Below are 25,465 nucleotides of genomic sequence, written 5' to 3'. Positions count from 1 at the left end.
GAGAGAATAGAAGTAATGGGGGGCAGGATAGGATGGAGGGAAATATAGTTAGTCTGATACAACACGACTATTATGGAAGTCATTTGCAAAACTACACAGATTTGGCCTATATTGAATTGCTTGCCTTCCAAAGGGATGGGGTGAGGAGGGAGGGAGGAAGAGAAGTTGGAACTCAAAGTTTTAGGAACAACTGTCAAGTACTGTTCTTGCCACTAGGAAATAAGAAATACAGGTAAAGGAGTATAGAAAGTTATTTGGCCCTACAGGACAAAGGAGAAGATGGAGACAAGGGCAGAGAAGGATGATAGAAGAGAGAGAAGATTGGTGATAGGGGCAATTAGAATGCTCAGTGTTTTGGGGTGGGGGGAGGGGACAAAAGGGGAGAAAATTTGGAACCCAAAATTTTGTGAAAATGAATGTTAAAAGTTAAATAAATAAATAAATTTTAAAAAATGGAAATGACTTAAAATAAGGTTGGGGGGTATAGCCCAATGCCTTCCAGGAAGAACTAAAAAAGGCAAAGAAGAAACTAACCTTGAAATACCATCTAGATAAGTATCTAAATGAAGGAGAAAAATTCAAATAGATTTCTCAAGGTTACGCAGTGCTTTTTGATGTAAGAGATTTAGAGGACAAATGTCAAAAATGAGTCATCAGAGAAGGTGGTTCTGGTGGAGGCTTTGATTCTCCCATAGATATCTCTGATATGTTTTTTGGAGGAGGTAGAGGAACACAAAGGAAATGGAGAGGGCAAAATGTCATTCATCAGTGGTTGGTGAGCTTAGAAGATTTATATAATAATGGTGCAAAAAGAAAACTGACTTTGCAAAAGGATGTCGTTTGTGATGCATTGAAGGATAAGGTGGTAGAGTGGTGTCCCAGGTGCTAACATGCAAATACGAATTCATCAGATAGGACTTGGAATGGTTCAGCAAATTCAACCAGTTAGCATGGAATGGCAAGAGCATGGAGAACAAATCCACCCTGAAGATAGATGTATAAGCTGTAATAGAAGGAACATTGTGGGAGAGAAAAAGATTCCGGAGGTTCATATTGACAAGGGCATGAAAGATGATGAGAAGATTGCATTCCACAGTGAAGGTGACCAGGAGCCAGGAGCCATTATCACTGTTTTGTATCAGAAGGACAATTTGCACTTTACAGAACAAGGTGCGGACCTTTTCATGTGTATGGCTACCCAGCTGGCTGAAGCAATGTGTGACTCTCCACAGAACTCTTTTCACTACTTCTCATCTGGGTCAGACTGTCAAAGACAGTAATATCAAACATAGCTAAATGAATGCATGCCAGTTTACCACCAACCTTAAGAAAAAAGGCATTCTAATCATTGAATCCAAGGTGAACTTCCTTAGGATGGCTTGCTTTCATCAGATAAGTTATTTTTGCTGGAAGGGCTACTTTCCAGCAAAGACTGAAGAAAGGGATCAGGTTGACCTGGTGGACTTTGACCCATGTCAAGAACAAAGCTGACCCTACAATGGAGAAGCTTGGGAAGAGGATGAGCCAAGGTTCCATGTCAGGCCTCTTCATGGGGGCCATTGAATACTCTTCATTGCAATGCAATAGTGAATGAGTGAAGGACGACCACCATCTCAACACACACTCTACTAGCTATTGTTTTGTTATAATAGTCAACTACAGTTGAATTTTAAAAGTTAATGAATAAAACCGGTCATATAAGAAGCTGACTTTGCAGTTTGTGGTGTTCAGTGTGCAAGATTTAGGGTTAGGGTTATTTCCTTCCAGTAAAGAAGATCCCAAGCATTGTTTTCATGACTTGTTCTCTTCTGTTTCAATGTGTATGTGCAGTGGCTTAGACTGGTGTTTAATTCCTTTTTTTATTGGATTATTTTATTTGTTTTCAGTATTTGACAATCACTTTTGTATATCTTAGATTGTTTGCCACTTCCTCCCCCTCATTCTCCCCTTCCTCTCCACACCCTCCCTGAGATGGCATGCAGTCTTATATAGGTTCTACATGTGCATTTCTATTAAATGCATGTTGCACAGAAGAATTAAAATGAATGGGAGAAACCATAAAACAAAACAAAACATACTACAAAAGAAAATGGTCTATTTCTATCTGCATTCCAATCCCATAGTTCTTTCTCTGGATGTGAAAGGCATTTTGCCTCAAGAGTCCACTGGAAATTTTTTAAGTCCATGCATTTCGATGAAGTACTAAGTGTACCAGAAAAATTCCTCGCACACTGTGGTTGCTGCTGTGTACAAAGTTCTGCTGGTTCTGCTTCTTTCACTCAGCATCAGTTCATGTAAGTCTTTCCAGGCTTTTCTGAACTCTTCCTGTTCATTTCTCATAGCACAATAGTATTCCATTACATTCATATACCACAACTTGTTCAGCCATTCCCCAATTGATGGGCATCCCCTTGATTTCCAGTTTTCGGCCACCACAAATATTTCTGTACATGTGAGACCCTTTCCCATTTCTATCATCTCTTTGGGACAGAGTCCCAGAAGCAGTGTGGCTGGGTCAAAGGGTATGCACATTTTTGTAGCCCTTTGGGCATAGTTTCAAATTGCTCTCCAGAATGGTTGGATGGGCTCACAGCTCCACCAACAATGAATTAGTGTTCCAACTCTCCTACATCTTCTCCAGCATCTTCTCCAACATTTATAATCTTCCTGTTTTATCATGTTAGCCAATCTGATAGGTGTGATGTGGTACCTCAGAGTTGTTTTGATTGGCATCTCTAATCAATAGCGATTTAGAGCATTTTTTCATAGGATTATAGATAGTTTTAATTTCTTCGTCTGAAAATTCCCTGTTCATATCCTTTGACCATTTATCATTTGAGGAATGACTTGTATTCTTGTACATTTGACTTCCTAATCTTGGTTGCATTGTGTTTGTTTGTGCAAAGACTTTTCATTATAACGTAATCAAAACCATAATGTTCTCTGTCTCTTGTTTGGTCATAAATTTCTCCATTTTCCATAAATCGTGATGTTTAATTCTTGATTGACTAAATACACACAAATATCTATAACTGTTAACCTCTGAATTAAAAATTGCTAGTTAAAATTAAAATTAATTAAAAATGCTAGTTAGAACAACTCTGAGATTCTATGTCAATCCCATCAGCTTGACAAAGATGATGAAATAGGAAAATTATCCTTCTTGTAAGAACTGAGGGCACACAAAATCACCACCAGTGGAACTGTGAATTGGGACAACCATTCTGGTAAAGCGATTTGAGATTATTCCCTCCAAAAGTCACTAAGCTTGTGTACCCTGTGACCCACTGTTCCTCTCACAAAACAAACCATCTCCTGACTCCAGGCATTTGCACTGGCTCTGCCTCATGCTTAGAACACTCTCCTTGCTCATTGCCACCTCCTAGCTACCTTCAAGTCCCAGCTAAAATCTCACCTCCCACAGGAAGCCATTGACAATCCCTGTTAATTCTAGCACCTGTTGATTATGTCCTATTTATCTCATAAACAGCTTGTTCGTACCTACCTATCTTTGCGTTGTCTCCCCCATTAGACTGGGAGCTCCTTGTGGGCTCTTTTTGTATCCGTAGCACTTGGTACGCATTCTGGCCTCTAGTCGATGCTTAGTAAATGTTTCTTGACTGACTGACCAACGGACCAAAGCAATGATCAATCACAATTCTAGGGGACAGGTGAGGAAGCACGCTACAGAGGCAATGGTCTCCCAGTGTGGAATGGAACCTTATTTTCAAATACAGTCAAAGCAGTGGTTTGCTGTGTCGGAAAATGCATGTGAAAACAAGGTCATTGACAGAACAAGAAAATGATAAATGCTGGAGAGGATGTGGGGGAGTTGGAGCACTAATTCATTGTTGGTGGAGCTGTGAGCCCATCCAACCATTCTGGAGAGCAATTTGGAACTATGCCCAAAGGGCTACAAAAATGTGCATACCCTTTGACCCAGCAAAATCGCTACTAGGACTGTATCCCCAAGAGATCATAAAAATGGGAAAGGGTCCCACATGTACAAAAATATTTATAGCAGCACTCTTTGTAGTTGCCAAAAACTGGAAGTCAAGGGGATGCCCATCAATTGGGGAATGGCTGAATAAATTATGGTATATGAATGTAATGGAGTACTATTGTGCCATAAGAAATGATGAACAAGAAGACTTCAGAGAGGCCTGGAAAGACTTATATGATCTGATGCTGAGTGAAAGGAGCAGAACCAGGAGAACTTTGTGCACAGCAACAATCAAAGTGTACGAGAGTTTTTTCTGGTAGACTTGGAATTTTGTAGTAACGCAAGAACTTATTAAAAAAAAAATCCCAATGGTGGTTCTCTAAGGCAAAATGCCTTCCACACTCAGAGAAAGATATATGGAAGTCATTCGCAGAATATAGCAGATCATGTTTGTGTGTGTGTGTGTGTGTGTTTGTGTATCATGTTTTGATTTGTTATATGATTTCTTCCATTTATTTTAGTTCGACTACATAGCATGACTATAGTGAAAATGTACTCAATAGGAAAGTATATGTAGAACCTATACAGAATTGCATGTGGTCATGGGGAGGGAAGGGGGTAGTGGGGGGCAGGTGTGGGGGGGATAAAATCTTAATTTTATGGCAGTGATTGTAAAACATTAAAAAATAATAAAAAATAATAAAATTTAAAAAATAGAAAAATAAAAATTGAAAACTCTTTCAAAAAAAAAGAAAAAGAAAGAAAACAAGGTCATTGGAGCATTTTTAAATGCACAGCAGAGAACAGGTAGATATCCACAAAGAATCTCAAACAACCAGGGTGGCTTTTGGACTTAAATGTGGACTGTATCATAGCTCTCACAAGAAAACAAAGCAGTTTCATGAACAATCCTCTTTTCCTATTCTACCATATAAATAGAAAAACCCATTTTATTTGGTTTTTGTTGAGGCCAAGTTTTTTTTTGTTAATTAAAAAGTTGTGAAAAGATACCTTCCTACCTTCCTTGTAGAGGTGGGGAACCCTAGGAGTGGAACATTGCATATGTCAGACTGTGTCAGTGTGTGGGAGAGTTTGGTAGAACTAGAGTTTTTCACTCTTTTTTCTTCTTATAAGAGACGGTTCTCTTCCAGGAAATTGGAAATTCAGATGATATGTAAAAATAAAAGTTATCTATAAAAATTGTTCTGAAACTCATCTCTTCTCAATTCTTAGAGGATCAATAAGCATGAATGAAGCACCACGCAAACAATTCTGCACAAACTACCTTGACCAGAATAAATTGGAGGCCAGGCTGTTTGCAGAAGGGGGGTTCAAGTATTTCAATGCTCTGACCCTGACATTGTCAGGTCATTTTGGTCCTCTTTGAGAACAAAGGACAGAAACCAGACCGTACAAAATTTATACAAAGTAAATGAAAATAATTTTGTGTATGGGGGATGGGGCAGGATAAGCCCTAACAAGTGGGGGAACAGGAAAGGCCTTGTGCTGGAGGTAGCACAGGGAGGATACCTTCCAAGGGCCACAGCCTGCGGAAAGGCATTGAGATGGTAACTCCTCCTGAGAGCTCTTTTGGGCCAGTTCAGCTTTGAACTGTGAAATCAGAACTGTAGTTTGGAGCCATATAGTGAAAGGCTCTTACATTCAAAACAAATGAATTTGAATTTAATCCCTAAAGCAACAGTGGGTGATGTACTCATAGAAAAATTATTTTAGAAATTTAGAATTTCTAAATTTGCTTTAGAAAATTTATTTTGACAGCTTTGTGGAGGATGGACTGAGGAAGTGAGATGACAGTCTATTACGGTGGTCAGAGGGACAGACGAGGTTGGTTGCTGGGGGACTGGAGAGGAGACAGAGGGAAGAGATGTGGGCAGTGAAACAGCAACATCTGACAGTGTGACTGGTATGTTATATATGTGGAATCATATAAAACATGTCTATCACTCATTTGAACATAGCTCCTTCTCTGGTTGGGCATGCCCTGCCAGGCAGTCCTGCACCAGTGTCTCCCGTGTCACCCAATCAATTCCAAAGTTCTTAAAAGAGACCTTGAGAGTGTCCTTGTATTGCTTCTTCTGACCTGTGTGTGAGTACTTGCTTTGTGTGAATTTTCTGTAAAATAGTCTTTTAGGCAAACGTGGTCAGCCCATCAGAGTTGCACTCAATGCAGCAGAGCTTGAATGCTTGGTTTGAGAAAGAATCTTAGTGTCTGGTATCTTATCCTTCCCGGTGATCTTCTGAATATTCCTAAGGCAATTTAAATGGAAGCGATTCAGTTTGCTAGATGGCTAGGGTAGACTGTCCTGGTTTCATAGCCACACAACAATGAGGTCAGAATGATGGCTCTGTAGACTTCAGTCTGGTGATCAGTCTAACACCTCTTCTCTCCTACACTTTCTTTCGGAGCCTCCCAAACATTGAGCCAGCTCTGGCAATGCGTGCGTCAGCCTCATTATCAATGTGTACCTCCTTGAAAAGTATACTGCCAAGGTGAGTGGACTTATCCATGGCATTCAAACCTTCTCCATTTTCCGTAAAGGTAAAAATGGTATGAAATAAATTGGATTAAAGTGAGACAGAGTTGCACAAAACTGTCAGCCTCACTCTTTCTTCCGGAGTCATCACAGTCCAGTGGCAGGACAAAAGTCAAGATTGGCAATAGTCGGGGATGTGGTGAAAGATCTTGGCAGTTTTCATGTCTGACCAAGCTCTAAGTACCCCATGGGACCTGCTACAGATGCCTCCATGGCCACTGGAACAAACTGTTGTCATTCGCACATTCTGACGAGGGATGTCTTTACATACTTAGGGTAGACACCCCCTAAGGTGCTGGTCTTCTCTGAACACCCCAAGACCCCAGTACTAGGGAACTTCAACATACATATTTTTCATTTATTTTTAAGTCTTTTTTTTTACATTTTGATTTCTAAATTCTCTCCCTCCTGTCCCTTCCCCACCCAGAGTGAAGACAAACATGATCTCAATTATACATGTGAAATCATATGAACATTTCCATATTAGTCATCCAATATCCAGCATCCTAATGTCCCACTTCAGACACACACAGAGATGGGCAGACCTAGACCTTGCCACCACAGCCCTTCTGCTTGCCAAGGACAGTCCTCACTGTGCACCAGAAATTGCACTCTAGCCTGGCTTCATGCTACATTTCTGCTTTCACATTCTTCCCTCTCTAGATCTCTAAGTTCAAAGCTGAGCTGGCCTCAAAGAGCTTTCAGGTAGACTTAGCTGTCACCCAACTCTCTTACTTACCTTCAGTCTTTCTCTGATCACTGGCTGCTCCCCGAAAAAAACCCAAACCTTCACCTGATCCATCCATCTCCACTATTTATCATTCCTTCTCTCCTCCTCTTGGAGCTAAACTCTTTGAGAAGGCTGTCTAGATTGGTTGCCTCCACCTGTCTACACTCAATATACTTGCTTTCTCTCCTCTCACTCTCTTCTCAACTCTCCACAGTCTGACTTCTGAACTCATCTTTTGATGGAAATTGCCCTCCCCCACCCTGTGCTCCCCAATGACATCTTAATTGCCCAACTCAGTGGCCTTTCCCCCTTTCTCACCCTCCTTGACCTCTCTGAAGCTTTTGACCCTGTCCATCACCTCTACTCCTCAATGCTCATCTCTCAAGTTTTCAGGACACCCCTCCCCACCTCTTGGCTCTCCTCCTCTCTGCCCCCTCCCCCTCCATCTCTTTTGCTGGATCTTCACCCAGTTCATGCCCACTAACCGTGGGTATCCCTCAACTTCTGTCCTGAGCCCTCTGCCCTTCTCTCTCTATGCCACCTCACTGGGTGATCTCCTCAGCTCCCATGGATTCAATGATGATGCCCACATTTGCCTTTTCTGCCCTAATCTCTCTGCTGACTTCAATTTCCCATCCCCTATGGCCTTTCAGACATCTTGAAGTGGACAACCACCAGATATCTTCAACTCATCAAGTCCCAAATGGAATTCACTTGTCTTTCCCCTTAAGCCCTCCACTCTTCCCAACTTCCACCTCACCCAGTCTGACATCCTAACTCCTTCCCTTCATCCCTGGCCCCCAAATGCAATCTACTGACCTTTGCACTTTCTATTCTCTTCTCTGACCTTGCTCCCACCTTGGTGCAGGAGCTCATCACCTCCCACTTGGATTATTGAAATAGCTATTGGTGGGTCTGCCTGCCTCAGTCTCTCCCCCTTCCAGACCATCTTCCACTTGGGTGTCAAAGAGATCTATTTTAAGGTCAGGGCTGACCAAGTCATCTCTTACTTAACAGACTCCAGTGGGCCCCTATCACCTCCAGGATTGCAAACTCCTCAGGTATTCAAAGTTCTTCATCACCTAGTGGCCCCCTCCCTTTCCAGTCTTCATAGCACACACACACACACACACACACACACACACTGTGGTCTGGTGACCCTGGACTGCTCTGTTTCCCCACACAAGACAACCCAAATGCAGACTCCAGGCATTTTCAGTGGCTGTGCAATCTGGATAGTCTCCCTCCTCCTCTACACCTCCGAGCTTCCCTGGCTTCTTTCAGGTCCCCAACTAAAATTCTGTCATCTACAGGAAGTCTTTCTCAATTCCTCTTAGTCCTGGAACTATTCCTCTGTTGATCACCTCCGATTTATCTCCCTGAGGTTTGTTGGAGTGTTGTCTCCTCCGTGAGACCGTGACCTCCTTGAAAGCAGGAAACATGCTTTTGCCTTTCTTTGTATGGGCAAACCTTAGTACAGTGCCTAGCATATTGTCGGGACTGCAATCACAGGCACAGCCATCTCTCTATGTGTCTTTCCCTGTCTCTCTCTGTATCTATTTTTCTCTGTGTCCTCTTACCTAGAACACAGACAGACAGACACACACACACACACACACACACACACATACACACACCAGAGAATGCAGGAACTGCTTCATTCTTTTTTTTTTTTTTTGGTATTCAGTGCCTGGAATATACTAGGTGCTTTACAAGGATTTGTGAATTCATGCAGGACATCCTCCGTGGCCCAGTTGTAAGGCATCTCCATCTACAGCTTGTCAATACCCTTCTCTTCCTTCAAGGTCTAGGCTGTGTGCCCCCTTTCACCAAGGGCCTTCCTTGACTTTTCCTCTCCCCAAAGTACTGCATGTTTGCTTACCCATACATGAGGGCAGGGCCTCTTTCTGTTTCATCTTTGTATGCCCCATGCCCAGCAGAGTGCCAGGACATAGGCTAGAGACAAGGGTTACACTTGGGATTTCTTGGAAACTCCAGGCCTGGCACACAGCAGGGAATGAAACATGTTGGCTGGATTGCATTGCGTTATCTCTCTGACGGGTGCAATTAATGCTCTAAGTCAGCGGACCAGAAGAACTCTTCTCATGAATTCAAGGCCCGCTGGTCCTGAGCCTATCAGGCTCACCCCACTGCCAGTGGTTCCATGGCCTCAGCTGCACATGGACACTTACGCACAGACCCGCACACCCAGGCACACATCGGACGCGCTGGAGCCCAAGGCTACTCCTGAGACGGTGCCCGCTCCCTGCGGGTACACACGGATTAACGGCGGTCACCATCACCAAATCCTAGGCACGCTGAGGGGAAGCCGCCTACCCCTGGGCAGAGGCTTCCTGGCCCGGCTGGTAGCTATCAGCATCCTCCATCCTCCATCCTCCATCCTTCTCCCTCCTCCCTGGTCCAGCCTTAGCATCCCTCTCGCGGCCGGCCTAGAGCCACCGCCCCTCAGGCCCTCCGGGGAGAGACCATCCCTGACGACGGGGGAAGTTTAGATCCCTCCCCGCATCCCAGCCGGCCTGCTCCCGGGCCTGCCACCACAAAGGGACGCAGCTCCAAGGACTCATGAAGAATCTGCTCTGCTGGCCAGGTTCGGGGCTCGGGGGCACTAGAACCGAGCCACAGGAGGCCGCGCTGCTAGACCTGCCCTCCCAGGTCGGGCTGTCGATGGTCCCGTCCGCCAGGTGGATGTTTGCGCGTTGGCGTGGTGATGAACGCTAGGTGCAGCCTAACACCCGCGGGCTCCACCTTCGCTGGCCGTCCATTGGCTGATCTGGAGAAGCCGGACGGTGATTGGTCAGGCTCCGGCGGCCGGCCTGCGGCCCGTTTCACGGTGGGTAGCATCGCATCGCGGCGCGACCGCTGCTGCTGCCGCTGCTGCTGCAGCCGCTGCTGCCGCTGCTCTCGGTGCAGCTCCGGCCCGGACTCCCAGAGCGAGAAAGCAGCTGGGGCCCCCGGGATAAGGGCGCAGAGCCGGGCCCGCCTGGGAAGCCCCTTCCCGGGCGGCTGCGAAGGACAAAGGCGGGCAGAGAGGAGGAGAAAGAGGAGGGGGAGAAAGAGAGGGAAGGGAGGGGAGGGGGAGGAGGGGGACAAGGAGGAGAAAGAGGGGGAGAAGGAGCGGGAGGAGGGAGAAGGAAGGAAAAGGGGGAGGGGGAGAGGGAGGAAGGGGCCATGCGCTGGCCCAGAGCCCCAGCCCCGTGCCCGGTGCACGAAGTCCGAGTCCGGGCCCCGGGCAGTGGGCGCTGAAGTGGGTCCTGGCCTGGCTGTCCCTGGAGGGAGAGAGGGAAAGAGAGAAGGAGGGACGGAGGGAGCGCCGGCCCTGCCCAATCCATCCCTGCCAGGCTCGGCCCATTCGGGCTCTGCCTGCCTGACCCATCCGGGCCCTGCCCAGCCTGGTCCATCCCAGCCCTGCCCAGGGCCCCGGGAGCATGAGGCTGGTGGTGCCTGGGGGCCGAGGCAGCTAAGGACAGCCGGAACAGGTGGGAGGGAGGGAGGAGGGCAGGCAGGCCCAGGAACCCCTGGGCGGGCCAGCTTGGACCCCAGCCCTGACCATGCTGCGGTTCCCAGTGAAGAAGCTTCGAAAGCAGTTCCGCCTCCTGCTGCTGCTGGTGCTGCTGACCTGCGCTGCATGGCTCACCTACCTGCACCTGAGCCTCGTGCGCCAGGGTCGAGCCCTTCGGCTGCGCCTCAGCGGAGGTTCCAGCCCAGGTAGGGTCCCCTAGTTGCCTCACTTTCCTCTCCACACACACATACTGGGGCTTTAGATCCACCTGATGACAGAGGTGGGCGAGCGGCTTCTTCATGGCACACTGATAGGCCCACCTCAGTTGGTACGTGGGGAGGAAAAAGTTAAGAATGTGTAGGACTCAAGTCTGGGGTGTCCCTGGGGTCTTAGGTGGAAAGAAATCAAACTCCATTAGAATAAGGCAAGAGACAGGCAAAGGTCACTCTGAGGCTAGGCAGTATTAGGACAGGAAGAAACCCCACTATGTCAGAGAGGTCTGCCCAAAGCACAGGTTTTGCATCTGTTGTTGGGGGATTTCCTAACTCCTTTATTCCAAGAGGACATCCATCCCCGCTCAGCAAAGGCACATTTCTGACCATTGTGTCTCCCTTGCTCTAAGACCATGGATGGTTCCCCACTCCAGACCCCTAGCTGCAGACGCTGTCCAGCTCCAGGCTCTCAGCTGGCATGTTCAGACTTTGGTCTCTGCAGCCCCTCGTATCACTTGTCAGTACTGTCTTTCATTGGCTTCTCCATCGGGTGCTGGGGACGAAGTCCCTGGCCCTCTCATCTGAAGGCGCTGAGAATGATTCAGACCAGTAGCTCCTCCTTCTGGAGCCCTTCTGTCCCCTGGGTCTGGTAGCACACTGAGTCCTTGGGGCCACCCAAGGATTTTCTATTCTGTCCTTCGATCACTGGTGATGGGAGGTGGGGTGAAACCTGGGATTCTATCCCACATCCTGTAGTCTGTCCTCAGGCTTTGGTGTCTGCTGAATAGGTTCCTAATAAAGAGGTCGTCATCCCTGTCCTAATGCTGAAGCACCTGCTTAAGTCAGCATCCTCTGGGGGCATCTTCTCTTCCCAAGGTCCCACATCTAGGGAGGGCAAGGGGGTGAAGTTGTGGTTGTTGGACTCCCAGAATGGAAAGGGTGCTCCTCTCCCCTTAGTCCAGTTGTGGTTCCGTGGTCATTCCTCCATAGGTACTTCTTCATCCTATCCCTCTTCTCAGATTACCTTCCAAGGACTGGAGCCACACATGCTTGAGGCACGTGCAGGCACACACATACACACACACATCCTCATCTTTGAAGAGTGCCCTACTAAGACAGTTTTACAATAACAAAACAATCTCTGGGATGGCAGACAGAACATTCACCAGAGAAGTAAATACAAGAATATTTGTGGCTGGTGAAACTCGAACCCGATCAGGGGTTTCCGGGCAGTCCGCTGAGAACCTTGGAGTAGGACGGAGGTCAAGGCAAAGATGGTGTGTATACGGGTATAGGGGACTGTCCCGTAGAGAAAGGCAAGAAATGAGGTGCCAGTTTGGGGAGCAGCAGCTGGAAGGTAAAATGTGTGCAGAAACCGTTGGCAGGGGCCAGACTGGGAAGTGCAGAATTCTGGCTTAGATTAGTGGCCATAGGGAGCCACTGAACGTTTTGGAGCAGAATGCCTGTTGGAGCAGAGTGCCTGTTTTAGGAGGATAACTCTGGTGGCTGAGGGCAGGGCAGACTAAAGAGGGATGCTGAGTGGAAGTGAAGGGATCCAATAAGCTAGGGCCACGGCAAGGAAATGGTGTGTGAATTGAGAGAAGTGGACAGACAGTCTCTAATGAGGGAGCTCTGAAAAGTTTTTCCCGGCAAGGGGAGTGGGGTACCATGCAGCTCCCCAAAGGGACTCTGAGGACTCCCCCCAGAAGGGGAGCCCCTCTGCAGGTAGCAGGTAGCCTGACTCATTGGGAGGTAGGGGCCCCCAGAGAATAACGGGGGTGGAGAGGTATAGACTTAGGGGAGCAAGTTTCTCAGAAACATGGCGAAGTTAAAACCTCAGCATCTGCTCGTTACTCCCTGGGAACCAGCCTGGGGAACTGCTGAATCAGAGAGTCCATCAGCTCCCTCCATCCAACACTGACCTCTCCCTCTCATCAGGCTCTGTCTTGACTTTCTTCCCTGTGCACTGAGTGCCATGGCAGAAGAGGCACATTGACCACTTGCCCTGGGTCTGGAGATGAGGGCTGTGAAGTCATGAAGGAAGGAGGGGCAGGTGGGCAGGAGCCTTGAATGCCAGGATTAGGAGTATACATTTTATCCTGTAGATAGAGGGATCCAGTGAGGTCAGAAGTGTGCCTTAGCAGTGTGGAGGATAGATTGGAGGGGAAAGTCTGGAAGCTCGGAGCTCAATTCAAAGAGAGGTGAGAGGAGCTAAGGATCTGCCTAGGGTGGTGGTCCTATGAGTTGTCCCCAGAAGGGGTGACGAGAAGCCGAAGCAGAAGCAGGGACCACAGGGAGCTGATGTGACTGACTCAGGCACACTTGGACATAACTTTTCCCTTGTCTGTAAACCAGAGGGCTGGGCTCCACAGCCTGACATACTGGGATACCGCCACTGAGGCTGCCAGCCTGGACAGCTGGACAGCCGTGCTGGAATTCAGGGCAGGTGTGGAGGGAAGGCCAGGTGCCCAGCGTGACATCTGCTCAGTTTGAGATGCAGGCAGGCATCCAGGTTTGGTGCTGACATGTGCAAAGAGCAGCCACTCCACTGATGAGAGACTTGAAGGGCAGGGAGGAGAACTGGGCCCAGCTGGCAGCCCCCTTCTATAACATGGTGCCATGCACAGTCCACTGGGATGCCAAAAGTCTCCACCTGTGTGACCTCAGGCCAGTGTCAAATCTGGCTCCACTCTAGTAGGGCTGACCTGTAGGAAAGTTAAGCCCTCCCTGAGTTTAGATGTGCCCGTCCCAATTCACCTCGCATGTATGTACACCCCAGCCCAAGGCAGACCCAGAAGGCTCTCTCTTTGGCCAACCCTGAGGCTTCTGGTTTCTAGAGAATTTGGACTGGTGGATGCTCTCTGGAAGCCAGGAGTAGCCATCGAGGGAAAGGCCAGACATGCAGGGGGGCCTCTTTGGGGATGCTATCCCACATCTCGCTTCTCTCCCCTGTCACCCGCTAGCAGAGCTCTCAGAGCCCACACCATGGCATGAGAGAGAGCTCTTCCTGGACCATGTGGCACACAGTCTCGCCCCCGGCTCTGAGGGACCAAATTGTGGGAAGGCACAGGGAGGACCAGCTCTGATTGAAGGGCCTCAAGGCTGAGGCCAGGTCCTACAGTCAGAGGGGACTCCCGCCTCCCCATTTTGCAGGACCCTAGAGATTAGGTGATTGACCCAAGATCAGCCAGGTAGTCTGGAGCCAGATCATTCCTGAAGCTTCTTGGCAGAGGGGAGCCCAGCCCCTCCCTCCTTCCAGCTTCTGCCGCTTCATGTGTAGATCCCCTCCATCATCCCTAGCCTGGCTTCTCAGGGTCCCCAGCTTTGGCTGTCTTCCTAAAGCCTTCCTCTCCTACTGGCCCTCACCACTGCCTTCTGCCTTCTAACAGTGCCCCCTGGCAAGTGGGCCTTTGGAGATGCCCTCTCCATAGTCCTGCTCCTCCTCAGTGAAATGTCCTCTCAGTTCCTTCAGATTTCACTCCTGACTCTCCTCTCTTTTCTGGGCTACCTTCCCTTTGTCAGACTATCCGAGGGGCCCCCATACTCCTTTCTCTGAGCTCTTGGAAACCTGCTCTCCCCAAATTTGGAGGTCTCATGTGTGACTGTATCTGACCTGTTTCTCCTGCATCCCAGACTGACTCTTCTAGGAAATCATCATTCCCCTCCAAGCAGGCAGCCCTTGCTTAGTGAGAGACACACTGCACTGCTCTGGATCACTGAAGCCCCCCCCCCCCCACTCCTGTGACACCTGGGGCCCCTTCTCTGTTTCTCATGTAATCTGATGATTATGTATTGCCTCTCAACCTCCACGCTCTTCATTTTGGTTTCCCATTTGGAATGCGTCCTTGCTCCTGCCGTACTCAGCCTGGTCCCTGCAGGGTCAAATGAAAATTGTGCCTCCTTTGATTTGTGACCTGGAGGGAGGGTCAGTGGCCTGCCAGCCCCTTCTGTGCCCCAGAGGCTTACGCTAGCCATATGCACAAGCTGACTTTGTGGGTGCACATAGGAAGTCACCCTTCCCACCTTTGAGTTTCAAGCCCTCTGGTTTAAGTTCTCGAGACATCCCTTTGTAGCAGCAGGCCACAGGAGCATGGGTCATTACTGGCACCTCTCCTTGTCTTTCCCGACTCCCTGGCAGGGCTCTTCTGTGCTGGGGACCAGGCACTTAGGGAGAAGATTGGAAGAACTTTCAGGGGTGGGCCCCTACACCCCACCTCAGAAACAGTTCAAGATGAGAAGTCTGCTGGTATGGAGGAGGTCTGGGGAGCCCTGTCTCTGAGAGGAAGCCAAGCAACATTTCCCCTATATTCTGCCTTTGCAGATGGAGAGAAGCTGAGTGAGGTCACAGATGCTGGGAAGGGGGTGGGGGGACCCCAGGTTGTGTCCCCACACAAGAGACCGGAAGACTCCAGTGAGAGTCATGAGGAAGACCAGCTGGTAAGTGGTCCTGAGAAACAAGGTGTGTTGGGGGAGGGGGCTCTCCCTCCTACCCCAGCCCCCATCTCCATATCCTAAGTCACCATCTCTCCTGCAGGCAGAAGGACGTGAGCTGAGCACCTTCTCTGGCCAGGTGGGAAGGTCATCCCCTCTGAACCTCACCCACCAGGGCCCACTGTGGCAGGAAGAGGTGAGCTCCAGAGCATGGGCAGGGAGTGGAGCCCTGGCTCCCTCCTTCGATGCTGTGCTCAGTATGACAGGTCCATGGGCCTCTTGCACACACAGTACAGGGGGAAGGTTAACCTGCACGTGTTTGAGGACTGGTGTGGGGCCACTGTGGGGAGCCTGAGAAGAAATCTCCATTTTCCACTGTTTCCCCATGTGAGTGTGTACCTGGAGGGAGCTGAGGAGAGGGCAGTGGGCTAGGGGAGGGGTACTGGACCAGAATCTAAGGAAGAAGGATTGAGAGGACTTAGGGACACTGAAGGACTAAAGAGGCTGAAGGGGCATGGGGGGAAGGGGGGAAGTAGAAACCAGAGGCCAAGAAGGTATTGGGGGAGGATGTAGAACACTGGAAGGGACCTGGTGATGAAGATGGGAGACTGGGGGTACCATGGGGAAGGTTGGGAGAGTCTATGGGATGAAACCAGAGGCCAAGGCAGCATCGAAGGGCACTAGGGAGATCAGAGGTCTGTGAGGATGGAGATCTGGGATCAGGAAGTCACTGGCTTGTCATCCCTTCCTCTGCTCAGACCCGCACTACTGTGAAGAAATTGGCCGTGTCCCCCAAGTGGAAGAACTATGGACTGCGGATTTTTGGCTATATTCACCCCAACAGAGATGGTATGGGGGAATGGTGCACAACCCCCTGTAGCCAGCTCCAGGACACCCCATCGTGGGTTCCTGCTGAGTTCTTAACAACAGAGGGAGATGGGAGAGCCTCGGGGAGTGGAGGAGATCTCAGCCAGAAGTGCTGAGACTCTCCATGCCTTGGGATGGGTTAGAACTCTCTGCCAGCCCTCACTCTGGTATTATAGTCTGTGCCCCCTGCCTGGTCCTCAGGTGATGTCCAATTCTCTGTGGCCTCAGATGATAACTCTGAGTTCTGGCTGAGTCCAGATGAAAGTCCAGCAGGTGCCCAACTTGTGGCCTACGTTGGCAAGGTACGCCCCAGGAATTCCTACCATAGTTGGGGTGGTGGGGTCTCCAGTGATGTACCTCAAGGTTCTGTCCTGGAGGGAAAGTTCATTTCAGCATTTTTCTCCATGGCTTGGTTAGAAGAGTAAATTGCTGGCTTATCACAAAGATATCTTATCACCCCAGAGTAGAAACTGGGCCCAGGGATGGGCTGGGATGAGGAGATCCAGCCCCACCCCACTTCCCACAGACCAGGCACAGAAGCATCAGCTCCCCCAGGCCCTCCCTAGCCAGAAACTCTGCCAGCAGGCCCTGAGCCCACCAAGCATCTGAATTCCATGGGTCCAGCAGAGGTCAGGAACCCTCCCAGGGGGTCTTCAGGACACCTACACTAAGGAGATCACCAGTCCTTGGAAGAAAAGTCCAGAATGAAAAGGGTCTGAGGGGAAGGGTGAATTCACCCTAGAGAACTCAGCTGACCTGGAAGCAACTGCCTTGGTAGGGAGGGCATTATAGTTTTTCCTGGGGGGCAGATTTAGGAGCCAAACCAGGAGGTGAGAGAGGGCCTGAGGAGGAAAATCCCTCCGGCCATCCCAGGTAGTTAGGAATCCCCTGCTTCCCTGGAGCTAGACGGTCTTAAACAGTGGCCAGAGGACTTCCAACCACAGACACTAAAAATTAGGGCTGACATCTGAGGCCCCTCCCCCACATTCCTGGGTCCCCCTTCCCTGCCTGAGACCTTGTCAGGGTACCCACTCATCTCGGCAGCTCATTGGCCCCTACCAAGATCAGGGCCCAAGTAACCTATTTCCCTTGTGTCCTCCACTCTAGACCGGCTCTGAGTGGACAGCTCCTGGGGAGTTCACCAAGTTCAGCTCCCAAGTGTCCAAGCCAAAGCGGTGAGTGACTGACCAGCCCGACCAGCTGAGATTAAACCATCCTCACAGAGAAGTGGGATGAGCCCTGTCCCTTGCCTCTCAGGACCTGGGTTCAAACTCCTTATGCTGCTTACTCCACGGGTACCTTAAGTGAATCCTTTCCAGCCTCTAACAAGCCAGAGGCTCCCCTTTGAGGAAACTGAACCCTGAGTCTTCCCTTCCCTTTTGCCCCAGGCTCTCCTCTTCCCGAAGGTATTACTTTGAGCTGCTGCACAAACAAGATGACCGGGGGTCTGACCATGTGGAAGTGGGGGTGAGTACTGAGTCCCTAGACCCAGGCCAGAGCAGGGAGGCCCCCAGGCCCTTTGGAACCTCCCTTCCCCGGCTCTAACATGTTGTTCCCCTCCCCTACTCTCTCTTCCCCAGTGGCGCCTTTTTCTTCCCGGCCTGAAGTTTGAGGTCATCGGCTCTTCGCACATCTCCCTCTACACAGGTGTGAGAGGTCTGGGGGTAGCTCCCTGCAGGCTAAAAGAGGCTGCCTGCCCCCAGGGGTCCTGGAGAGAGGAGTCCAGGAGATGCACTGACTTCGGGGTCCTCCCTCCTGCCCCCTAGATGAGTCATCTCTAAAGATGGATCACGTGGCCCACATCCCCCAGTCCCTGGCCAGCCATGTGGCCAAGCCGGGGCCTCAGCCCAAGGAGCTAGGTGCTGACATGCTGAAGCCAGATGCTCGGGACACCTTCTTCCTCAGTGAGGAGGGGCAGGGGTTGGGGGGACAGGGAGCTGGAGGACAGGGACTGGGGCAGGGTCACCCAGCCCTCTCCCTCTGTCCTTCATTCCCCACCCCCAGCACCAAGGCTGGAGCCGTCCCATCTGGAGAATGTGCTGCTGCCCTGTGCCTACGCGCCCACCTATGTGGTCAAGGACTTCCCCATTGCCCGATACCAGGGCCTGCAGTTTGTGAGTGACCTCTCCCCCAATCTCCAGCGTCATTCCAAGAAGTGAAGCCCTGCCTCTAACCTGTGACCTTTGTGACCCTCTCCTCCAGGTCTACCTCTCCTTTGTTTATCCCAATGACTTCACTCGACTCACCCATATGGAAACTAGTAACAAGTGCTTCTACCGGGAGTCACCCCTGTACCTGGAGAGGTGGTGCCAACAGGGGCCAGGCAGGGGCTGAGCTGGGCTGAGGGCCAGGTGCCCAAGCCCTGCCAGCCTTACATAGGGCGACTGGGGGAAAAGGGAAGGGGTTTCTCAGTCTGAGCCCTGTGCCTCTCCAGGTTTGTCACCACTGTCCCTGGATAGGTGTTGCCAACAGGGGGCAGGAAGGGGTTGAGCTGGGCTGAGGGGCAGATGCCCAGGCCCTGCCAGCCTTACATATGGTGGTGGGGGGAGAAGGGAAGGGGTTTCTCAGTCTGAACCCTCTGCCTCTTCAGGTTTGGGTTTTACAAATACATGAAGATGGATGATGAAGAAGACCGGGAGGAGGATGCAGGGCGTGCAGCCTTCCTGTTCCTTGATCCGGATAGTGAGTATGTCCAGCCAGTTCTGCCAGACTTTTCCCCCACCTGGGCAGTTCCTTGATGAGTCATCCCTTTTCTCCAGGTTTCCTGGAGGAGGAGGAAGAAGAGGAGGAAGTGGACAGCCCAGAGCCCACTGGAGCCCACCCCTCCCCAAGCAGGACCACCCCTCCCCACTGGGGCACTCAGGACCACCAAGGGACCAGCAGCCCTACCCCCTATCCAAGGAGAGAGACCCGGCTAAGTCGTGCCCTGAGCTGGGCCCCCACAGCCCCCACCACACTCCAGAATCATGTTGGAGCCCTGTCTACTCCTCTCTTTCTGGGCCAGCCACCACCCCCCAGGTCTGTACAGGGGGTCGCTCCCCAATCACCAAAGAAGCCAGAGAAAGTGTATGTGACAAGGGTCCGCCCCGGGCAGCGTCGGCCCCCTCGGACGCGACCCCCACGACCCCGGCCCTGGCTAGCCCGTGGCCCTTGGCAGCCCCCATTGCCTGGCATCTTTCTCTATCCCCGGCCCCTTCATAGGGTGCATCTGCGGGTGCCTCGACGGCCTCCAGGCCATCGGGCCCCATCAGTCAGCACCACTGCAGCCAGGGCTCCAAGGCCCCCAAATTCCGTCCAGAGGACTTCTAGAGTCAACTTCCCCCAAGGGGCCCTGGAACTGACCACAGGACTCCCAGGTCCGACTTCAAATGCCTCCTCTGAGGGTGGTGAGCCAGTGACCTCTTTCGTTCACATGTCAGAGGTGGCACAGGCACGACTTCCAGGGGGAAAGATGGGGGCAGAGGAGGCTGAGGATGGCCCAGAGGAGACTGCCACGTCCCAAGATAGTGAGGAGGAGGAAGAGGAGGCCGGCGCCCCGCCCAGGGGCTCCTGGCCTGAGGATGCCATCAACTGGCAGCGAACCTTCAGTGTGGGCGCCATGGACTTTGAATTGCTCCGCTCTGACTGGAATGACCTTCGATGTAATGTATCTGGGAACCTTCAGCTGCCCGAGTCGGAGGCTGTGGATGTTGTGGCCCAGTACATGGAGAGGCTGAACACCCTGCATGAAGGGTACCAGGGGCTGGCTGGGGCTGGGGGGAGGGGATGGATGAGCATGGCTACCACCTCAGCCCCCCACAATTAGGGCTGCCCATCCCCAGCTCTCTAGGGGGCAGGGAGGGCTTCTTGGAGACAAGGCCCATCCTTGGGTCCAGCTTCAAAGGAAAACTGAGACTGCATGCAGCAGAAGGGGAGGCTGGAGCCCAGGGCCATCCCAGCCTCCTCTTAGGAGCCCAGCAGGGGGTCAAGATACCCCTCAAAGTCCTAGAGCAGCTCCTCACAGCAGGGCTCTACAGACCAGATGAGATGCTGGCTGGAAGCCAGGCAGGCAGGTAGCAACACTGAGTAAACACCTACTGTGTGCCAGGCATTGGGCTAAGTTCAGGGGCAGAATCACGGACCTGACCCTTGAGAAGCTCCCAGGCCCTCTAAATAGGGGCTCATGGGAGCCAGATGAATGGTCATCTCAGGAGGAGGCAAAATGTCATGGGGGGCAGGGGGCGGGGACCCAGGAGTGGGGGATGAGGAAAAACATTGCAGGGATGGGGGATGGCCAGAGATGAAGATGGATCCTCTTTGAGATCAGCCATGTTATCAGCACTGATTGAGTGCCCTCTGTATGCCAGAACCTGAGCTAAGAGGAGAAGGAGGCCAGGGCAGCTGAATGGCAGTCAGGGGTGGGAGAATCAAGTAGAAGAAGGATGGAAAGGGAGGAAGGGGCTTGGAAAGGACTGGAAATGCCAGAGAGCTTTGTTGAGTCCCTAGAGGTTGGAGGGTGGTGCTGGAGTCTGGGGAGGGCGGGGTGGGTCTACAGAAAATTCAGAAAATCTACTGGAAGCTGGATCAGAGTGAGCAGTTGGGTTCAGTGCAAGACTGGAGGCCAGGAGACGGATTAGAGTGAGAAGCCTCTCCGTCTAGGTAGTAAGGCCAGAAGATTGGTGAAGCTGTTGTCTTGTAGGGAAGGACTGCTTGGCGGTGCCAGCATCGTGGCCTTGCCCCATGATCCATCCTGACCCCTTCCCTTCCGTCTTCTCGGGCAGAGGGCCTCCTGCCCTCTCTTCTCTGTCTACTACCCTGATGCCTACCACCTGCCTATGTCTCCCATCCCTCGACTCATCCTGTTGCTGTCCCATCTCTCCCCAATAGGTGTCTCCATTTCCTTTCTTCTCTCTTAATTCTCAAAAAATGGTCTAGCTTCTGACCTCATCATCCAAGTGAGACCCCTTCTGCCACATCTAAAGGGCATTTTCTCAAACCCTCAGCCTTCTTGGCAGCCAGGGGTACCCCTGTGCTTAGAGCCCTGGTCAGGAAGACCTGAGTTTAACTCCAGCCCGACACTTTCTAGAGCTGTGACCCTGGGCAACTCATTTACCCTCTGTCGGCCTCAGATTCTTCAACTGCAAAATAGCACCTGCCTCACAGGGTTGTTGTAAGGAGCAAATGAAATATTTGCAAAGCACTTAACCAATCACTCTTCTTCAGCTTCTCCTCTCCGTTTTCATGACACTCTGCTGTCTCCTGGATCAGTCTCCAGATCATGTCCCATAACTGTGGGGACCTCATTAGTTCCCACCATTATGCTATGGGTTCCCAAATCCTCTTTTGTCTAGTCCTAACCCGTCCTAACCTTCGGCCTGTCATCTCCAGCTGCCTTGTGGACATCGATAACTGGATGTCTGAGATGCCCCAAACCCACCACATCCCCAAAGGACCCAGGCTCCTTACCGGGGTCCCCCTCCACTCCTCACTCCCCCGGGCTCTGATCCCATGTTACCAAAGCCTCTGGATTCCACCTTTGGGACCCTCCTGAGTTTCTCCCCTAGGTCTTCCTTACTCCAGCCACGCCACCCTCCATCACCTCAAGCGTAAGGTTGGGCTCTGCCTTCTCGCTCCCCATCCAGTCAGTGCGTCCTCCATGCAACTCACAAACTCGGGCCCCATCAGTACAGTCCTGTGGCGCTCCCTCCTCTTCAGAATCAAATAGAAAGTTGTGGTTGACACTGAGTGCCCCTGGTGTTCACCCGCCGTCTCTCTCACTTTGGCATTTTCTCTGGCCGTCCCCCATGCCCCGAACGCTCTCTCTCCTCATCTGCCTCCTGGCTTCCTCCGAGTCCCAACTACAATTCCACTGATCCTCCGTTATACCAGAGCCTTGCCTCTTCTGATTTACCTCCCATATGGCCTCGCTAGAGCTTGCTTCCACGGAGCTGTTTGCATGTCGGCTCCATCCCAAGGCAGGAGGAAAACGACCCGGGCTCTGGAGAAAGAAGGCCCCTCGGGGATCGCCCTGGAGCCGCCCAAGACGGGCGGGAGCCGCGGCTGGGGCGGGAGGGGGTGGTGCTCTACGCCAGGAACCCCGGGCTCGGTTGACCTTGGCCCGCCTCGCTCTCAGGCGCTTCTCGCTACTGCGCATCGTGAACGTGGAAAAGCGCCGGGACTCGGCCCGAGGTAGCCGCTACCTGCTGGAGCTGGAGTTGCAGGAGAGCGGAGGGCAGGGACGGCTGCGCCTGTCCGAGTACGTCTTCCTGCGGCTGCCACGGGCCCGGGCCGGGTCCGACCGACAAGACGAGGCCGAGGTGGACGGCGGCGAGGGCGAGGGCGACGGCGACCACGGGGCGGTTCCCGAGGCTCGGACCCCGTCGGAGTCCCCGAGTCGCGCCTCCGAACCCCTGCTCTGTAGGCCAGTGCGGCTTGCCTGGCGCCAGGACGTCATGGTTCACTTTGTGGTGCCAGGTACTGGGCGCAGGAGAGCGGGGGCCGAGCTCGGGTGGGGCTCCGGCCGCCGGGCCTGGGCTCGCTCACCCCAGGCCGCCCCGTCTGTCCCCAGTGAAGAACCAGGCCCGCTGGGTGACCCGCTTCCTCTGGGATATGGCTTCGCTGCACGCGCTCACTGGCGACACGCACTTCAGTGTGGTCCTGGTGGACTTCGACAGCGACGACATGGACGTGGAGGGCGCCCTGCGGGCGGCGCGGCTGCCTCGGTAAAGAGCACCTGGCACCCCCTCCTATCCCTCCCCCCGCCGCCCTTGCCTGTGCCCCTCCCCCAGGCTCCTGATCCCCGCCCCAACACCCTCAACAGTCGTTGACCCACCTCCCACCAGGTACCAGTACTTGAAGCGCTCCGGGAACTTCGAGCGGGCCTCGGGGCTTCAGGCGGGCGTGGACGCCATCGAGGTGACCCACGGCAGGGCGCGCCCACGGGGGAGGGGCGGGGCGGGGCGCGCCCAGACGGGAGGGGAGGGCCGGTGGAGGGCGAGAGGCCCGGGGACTGCTGCGGGTCAGCCTTTGTTATACCCCAGGACGGTAGCAGCATCGTGTTCCTGTGTGACCTGCACATTCACTTCCCCATCAACATCTTGGACGGGATCCGCAAACACTGCGTGGAGGGAAAACTCGCCTTCGCCCCTGTGGTCATGCGGCTCAGCTGTGGGAGCTCCCCTGGAGACCCCCATGGTAGTCCCCCCGATCGCCGGGCAGGGAGCACCCCACCTGCCGCCTACCCGTCCCTCCCCAGCCTCCCTCGAGACTCTCGTGGTCGGTTCCATTCTACCTGGACAGAACCCTGGGGTGGGAGGGTAGGACAGATCCTAGTGTTCTAGGTCCCCTTTTTGGCCCCCCCTGTCCTCAGGCTACTGGGAGGTGAATGGTTTTGGTCTCTTCGGGATCTACAAATCGGACTTTGACCGAGTTGGGGGCATGAACACGGAGGAGTTCCGGGACCGCTGGGGCGGCGAGGACTGGGAACTGCTGGACAGGTTTCTGACCCCTGCCCCACCCCCTTCCCCGTTTGCGTCCAGGCACCGAGCTAAGCGAGGAGACAAAAAAAGGCAAAAGCCAGCCCCTGCCCTCAGGGAGCTCTCATTTACTGGGGAGACAACGTGCGCGCAGATAAACTATAAACTAGATAAATTGGAGTGGGGAGAGGAGAGATCTCTGGGGCTCAGGGAGGGCTTCTAGTAGAAGATGGGATTGGAGGGAGCTAAGGTAGCTCAGGGGATAGAGCATCGACCTTGGATTCAGGAGGACCTGAATTCAAATCCAGCCTCATACACTAGCTCTGTGTGACTCTGGGCAAGGGGACTTTCAGGAAGCCAGGAGGTGGAGATGAGGGAGAGAATTCCAGGCACCAGGGACTGGAGGAGACCAGGGAGAGCATGCACAACCCCTTGCTCTCATGCTGGCTTGTCCCCTCCTCCCAGGGTCCTGCAGGCCGGCCTGGAGGTTGAGCGACTCCGTCTCCGAAACTTCTACCATCACTACCACTCTAAGAGGGGCATGTGGGATGCCAGGAGCAAGAGGGGGCCCCGGGACTAAGCTCAGGCTCTCCCCATGCCTCGAGATCTGTCTGGGATGCCTTCCAAGGGCCTGGGCTGCAGTAGCAGCAGAACCTTCAGGGAAGGGGTGAGGGAGACTCTGGGACAGTTCCCTTAGTTTCTGAAGAGGAAAAAGCCCTGTCTCCCCTCCCACCACGACCCTAAAGGAGACACCTCAGTGTCAGAGAGGGAAAGAAGGCGACCCTGGTGAAGCTGGAGAAGTGGATACAGCCTTGTCTTAGGGGACCCTCTCAGGGGGAGAAGGGCCAGGATTCTGGCTTTAGACACAGAGTCTAAGAGAGAGGATAGCCCTTGGGCACCCCCTTCCTGGTGGCCTAGGTGGGCTCAGCAGGGATCAAAGCTGAAGGGGGGAGCACAAGACAGGTCCCACTCCCTCTTCCCGCCAGCACCCAGCCTGTTACTGTGGTTGGGTCGGGGGGCCCCCAGAGCACTTGGGGAGCAAGCAGCCATTCCCAAGGACCTGATCCTGGGGCAAGTGACCAGGGCCCACACTGTGCAAGATGATTTCTGTGAAATTGTGTTCTAGATATGAAGTTTTTCACAATTCCTAACCGTCCTGTCTGTTTGTTTTTTATTCAGAATAAAATGAAATGTTTCATTTTTTTTTTCCTGACTTCTCCACTCTGCCTGGGTCCTTTGTGGAGGGTCTGACTGAGGGCCTGGCCAAATCATAGCCAGTTGCCCCAGCCTGGGTTGGAGGGTCCTGGACAGGGAGTGGTCAGCCTCATGTTGAACTTGGATCTGTCCTTCAGGAATTCTCCTCCCTGCTCCAAAAGACACCTTGCCTTCCCTCTCCCCCATTCTGAATCACCTGAGATGATAGATGCAGGCTGACCTGAACGGCCCATAGGGAAGTCTCGAAACAGAGACCCAGGTGGGCAAGTCTGGTAGGCATCTGTTTAGGGATGCCCAGCCCCCAATTCTATCCAAAGATGACTCCACTGGATCTGCCACCCCAAGATTCCTCCCTTGGGCATGAGGACAGCCTGTATCACTTCACCTAGAGGTGTCTGGCTCCTGCCCCAGCCTCTTTCTCTCTGTCCAGGTCAGCTGCCTGAGGCTTTCACTTCCCAGTTGCCAAATTTGATTCCATTCCTTTGCCTGGTTCTGAGTCAGTATCTGGGCATGGCTTCTTCATACCAAGACCCAACTT

The 25,465-nt window shown here is 52.3% G+C and overlaps 1 protein-coding gene and 1 pseudogene across 1 annotated transcript; both read left to right on the top strand.

The window, feature by feature from the left end:
• The first annotated feature begins 464 nt into the window (after positions 1 to 464).
• LOC140523434 (dnaJ homolog subfamily A member 1 pseudogene) lies at positions 465 to 1,700 on the top strand (annotated as a pseudogene).
• Positions 1,701 to 10,797: 9,097 nt separating this feature from the next.
• Positions 10,798 to 24,925, top strand: B4GALNT4 (beta-1,4-N-acetyl-galactosaminyltransferase 4). The gene is made up of 20 exons (XM_072639577.1): positions 10,798 to 10,954; positions 15,282 to 15,397; positions 15,495 to 15,587; positions 15,683 to 15,778; positions 16,150 to 16,240; positions 16,460 to 16,560; positions 17,366 to 17,433; positions 17,647 to 17,725; positions 17,839 to 17,905; positions 18,025 to 18,162; positions 18,263 to 18,372; positions 18,461 to 18,561; positions 18,849 to 18,940; positions 19,018 to 19,990; positions 22,371 to 22,711; positions 22,806 to 22,959; positions 23,080 to 23,152; positions 23,278 to 23,431; positions 23,607 to 23,733; positions 24,178 to 24,925. The coding sequence occupies exons 1-20, from the start codon at positions 10,798 to 10,800 to the stop codon at positions 24,290 to 24,292; spliced, it is 3,246 nt and encodes a 1,081-aa protein (XP_072495678.1). The 3' UTR covers positions 24,293 to 24,925.
• Positions 24,926 to 25,465: the final 540 nt, after the last annotated feature.

Source organism: Notamacropus eugenii, chromosome 2 (genome assembly GCF_028372415.1).
Source record: "Notamacropus eugenii isolate mMacEug1 chromosome 2, mMacEug1.pri_v2, whole genome shotgun sequence".
NCBI classification, from domain to species: Eukaryota; Metazoa; Chordata; class Mammalia; order Diprotodontia; family Macropodidae; genus Notamacropus; species Notamacropus eugenii.
This window is presented reverse-complemented; position numbering and strand designations above follow the sequence as displayed.

What these genes read in the sequence shown, in the direction of transcription:
- B4GALNT4 (XM_072639577.1), top strand. Translation starts at nt 10,798, where the DNA reads ATGCTGCGGTTCCCAGTGAAGAAGCTTCGAAAGCAGTTCCGCCTCCTG. An exon ending in GGTTCACTTTGTGGTGCCAG is followed by an intron (nt 22,712 to 22,805) that starts GTACTGGGCGCA and finishes GTCTGTCCCCAG; the next exon opens with TGAAGAACCAGGCCCGCTGG. An exon ending in GACTGGGAACTGCTGGACAG is followed by an intron (nt 23,734 to 24,177) that starts GTTTCTGACCCC and finishes CCCTCCTCCCAG; the next exon opens with GGTCCTGCAGGCCGGCCTGG.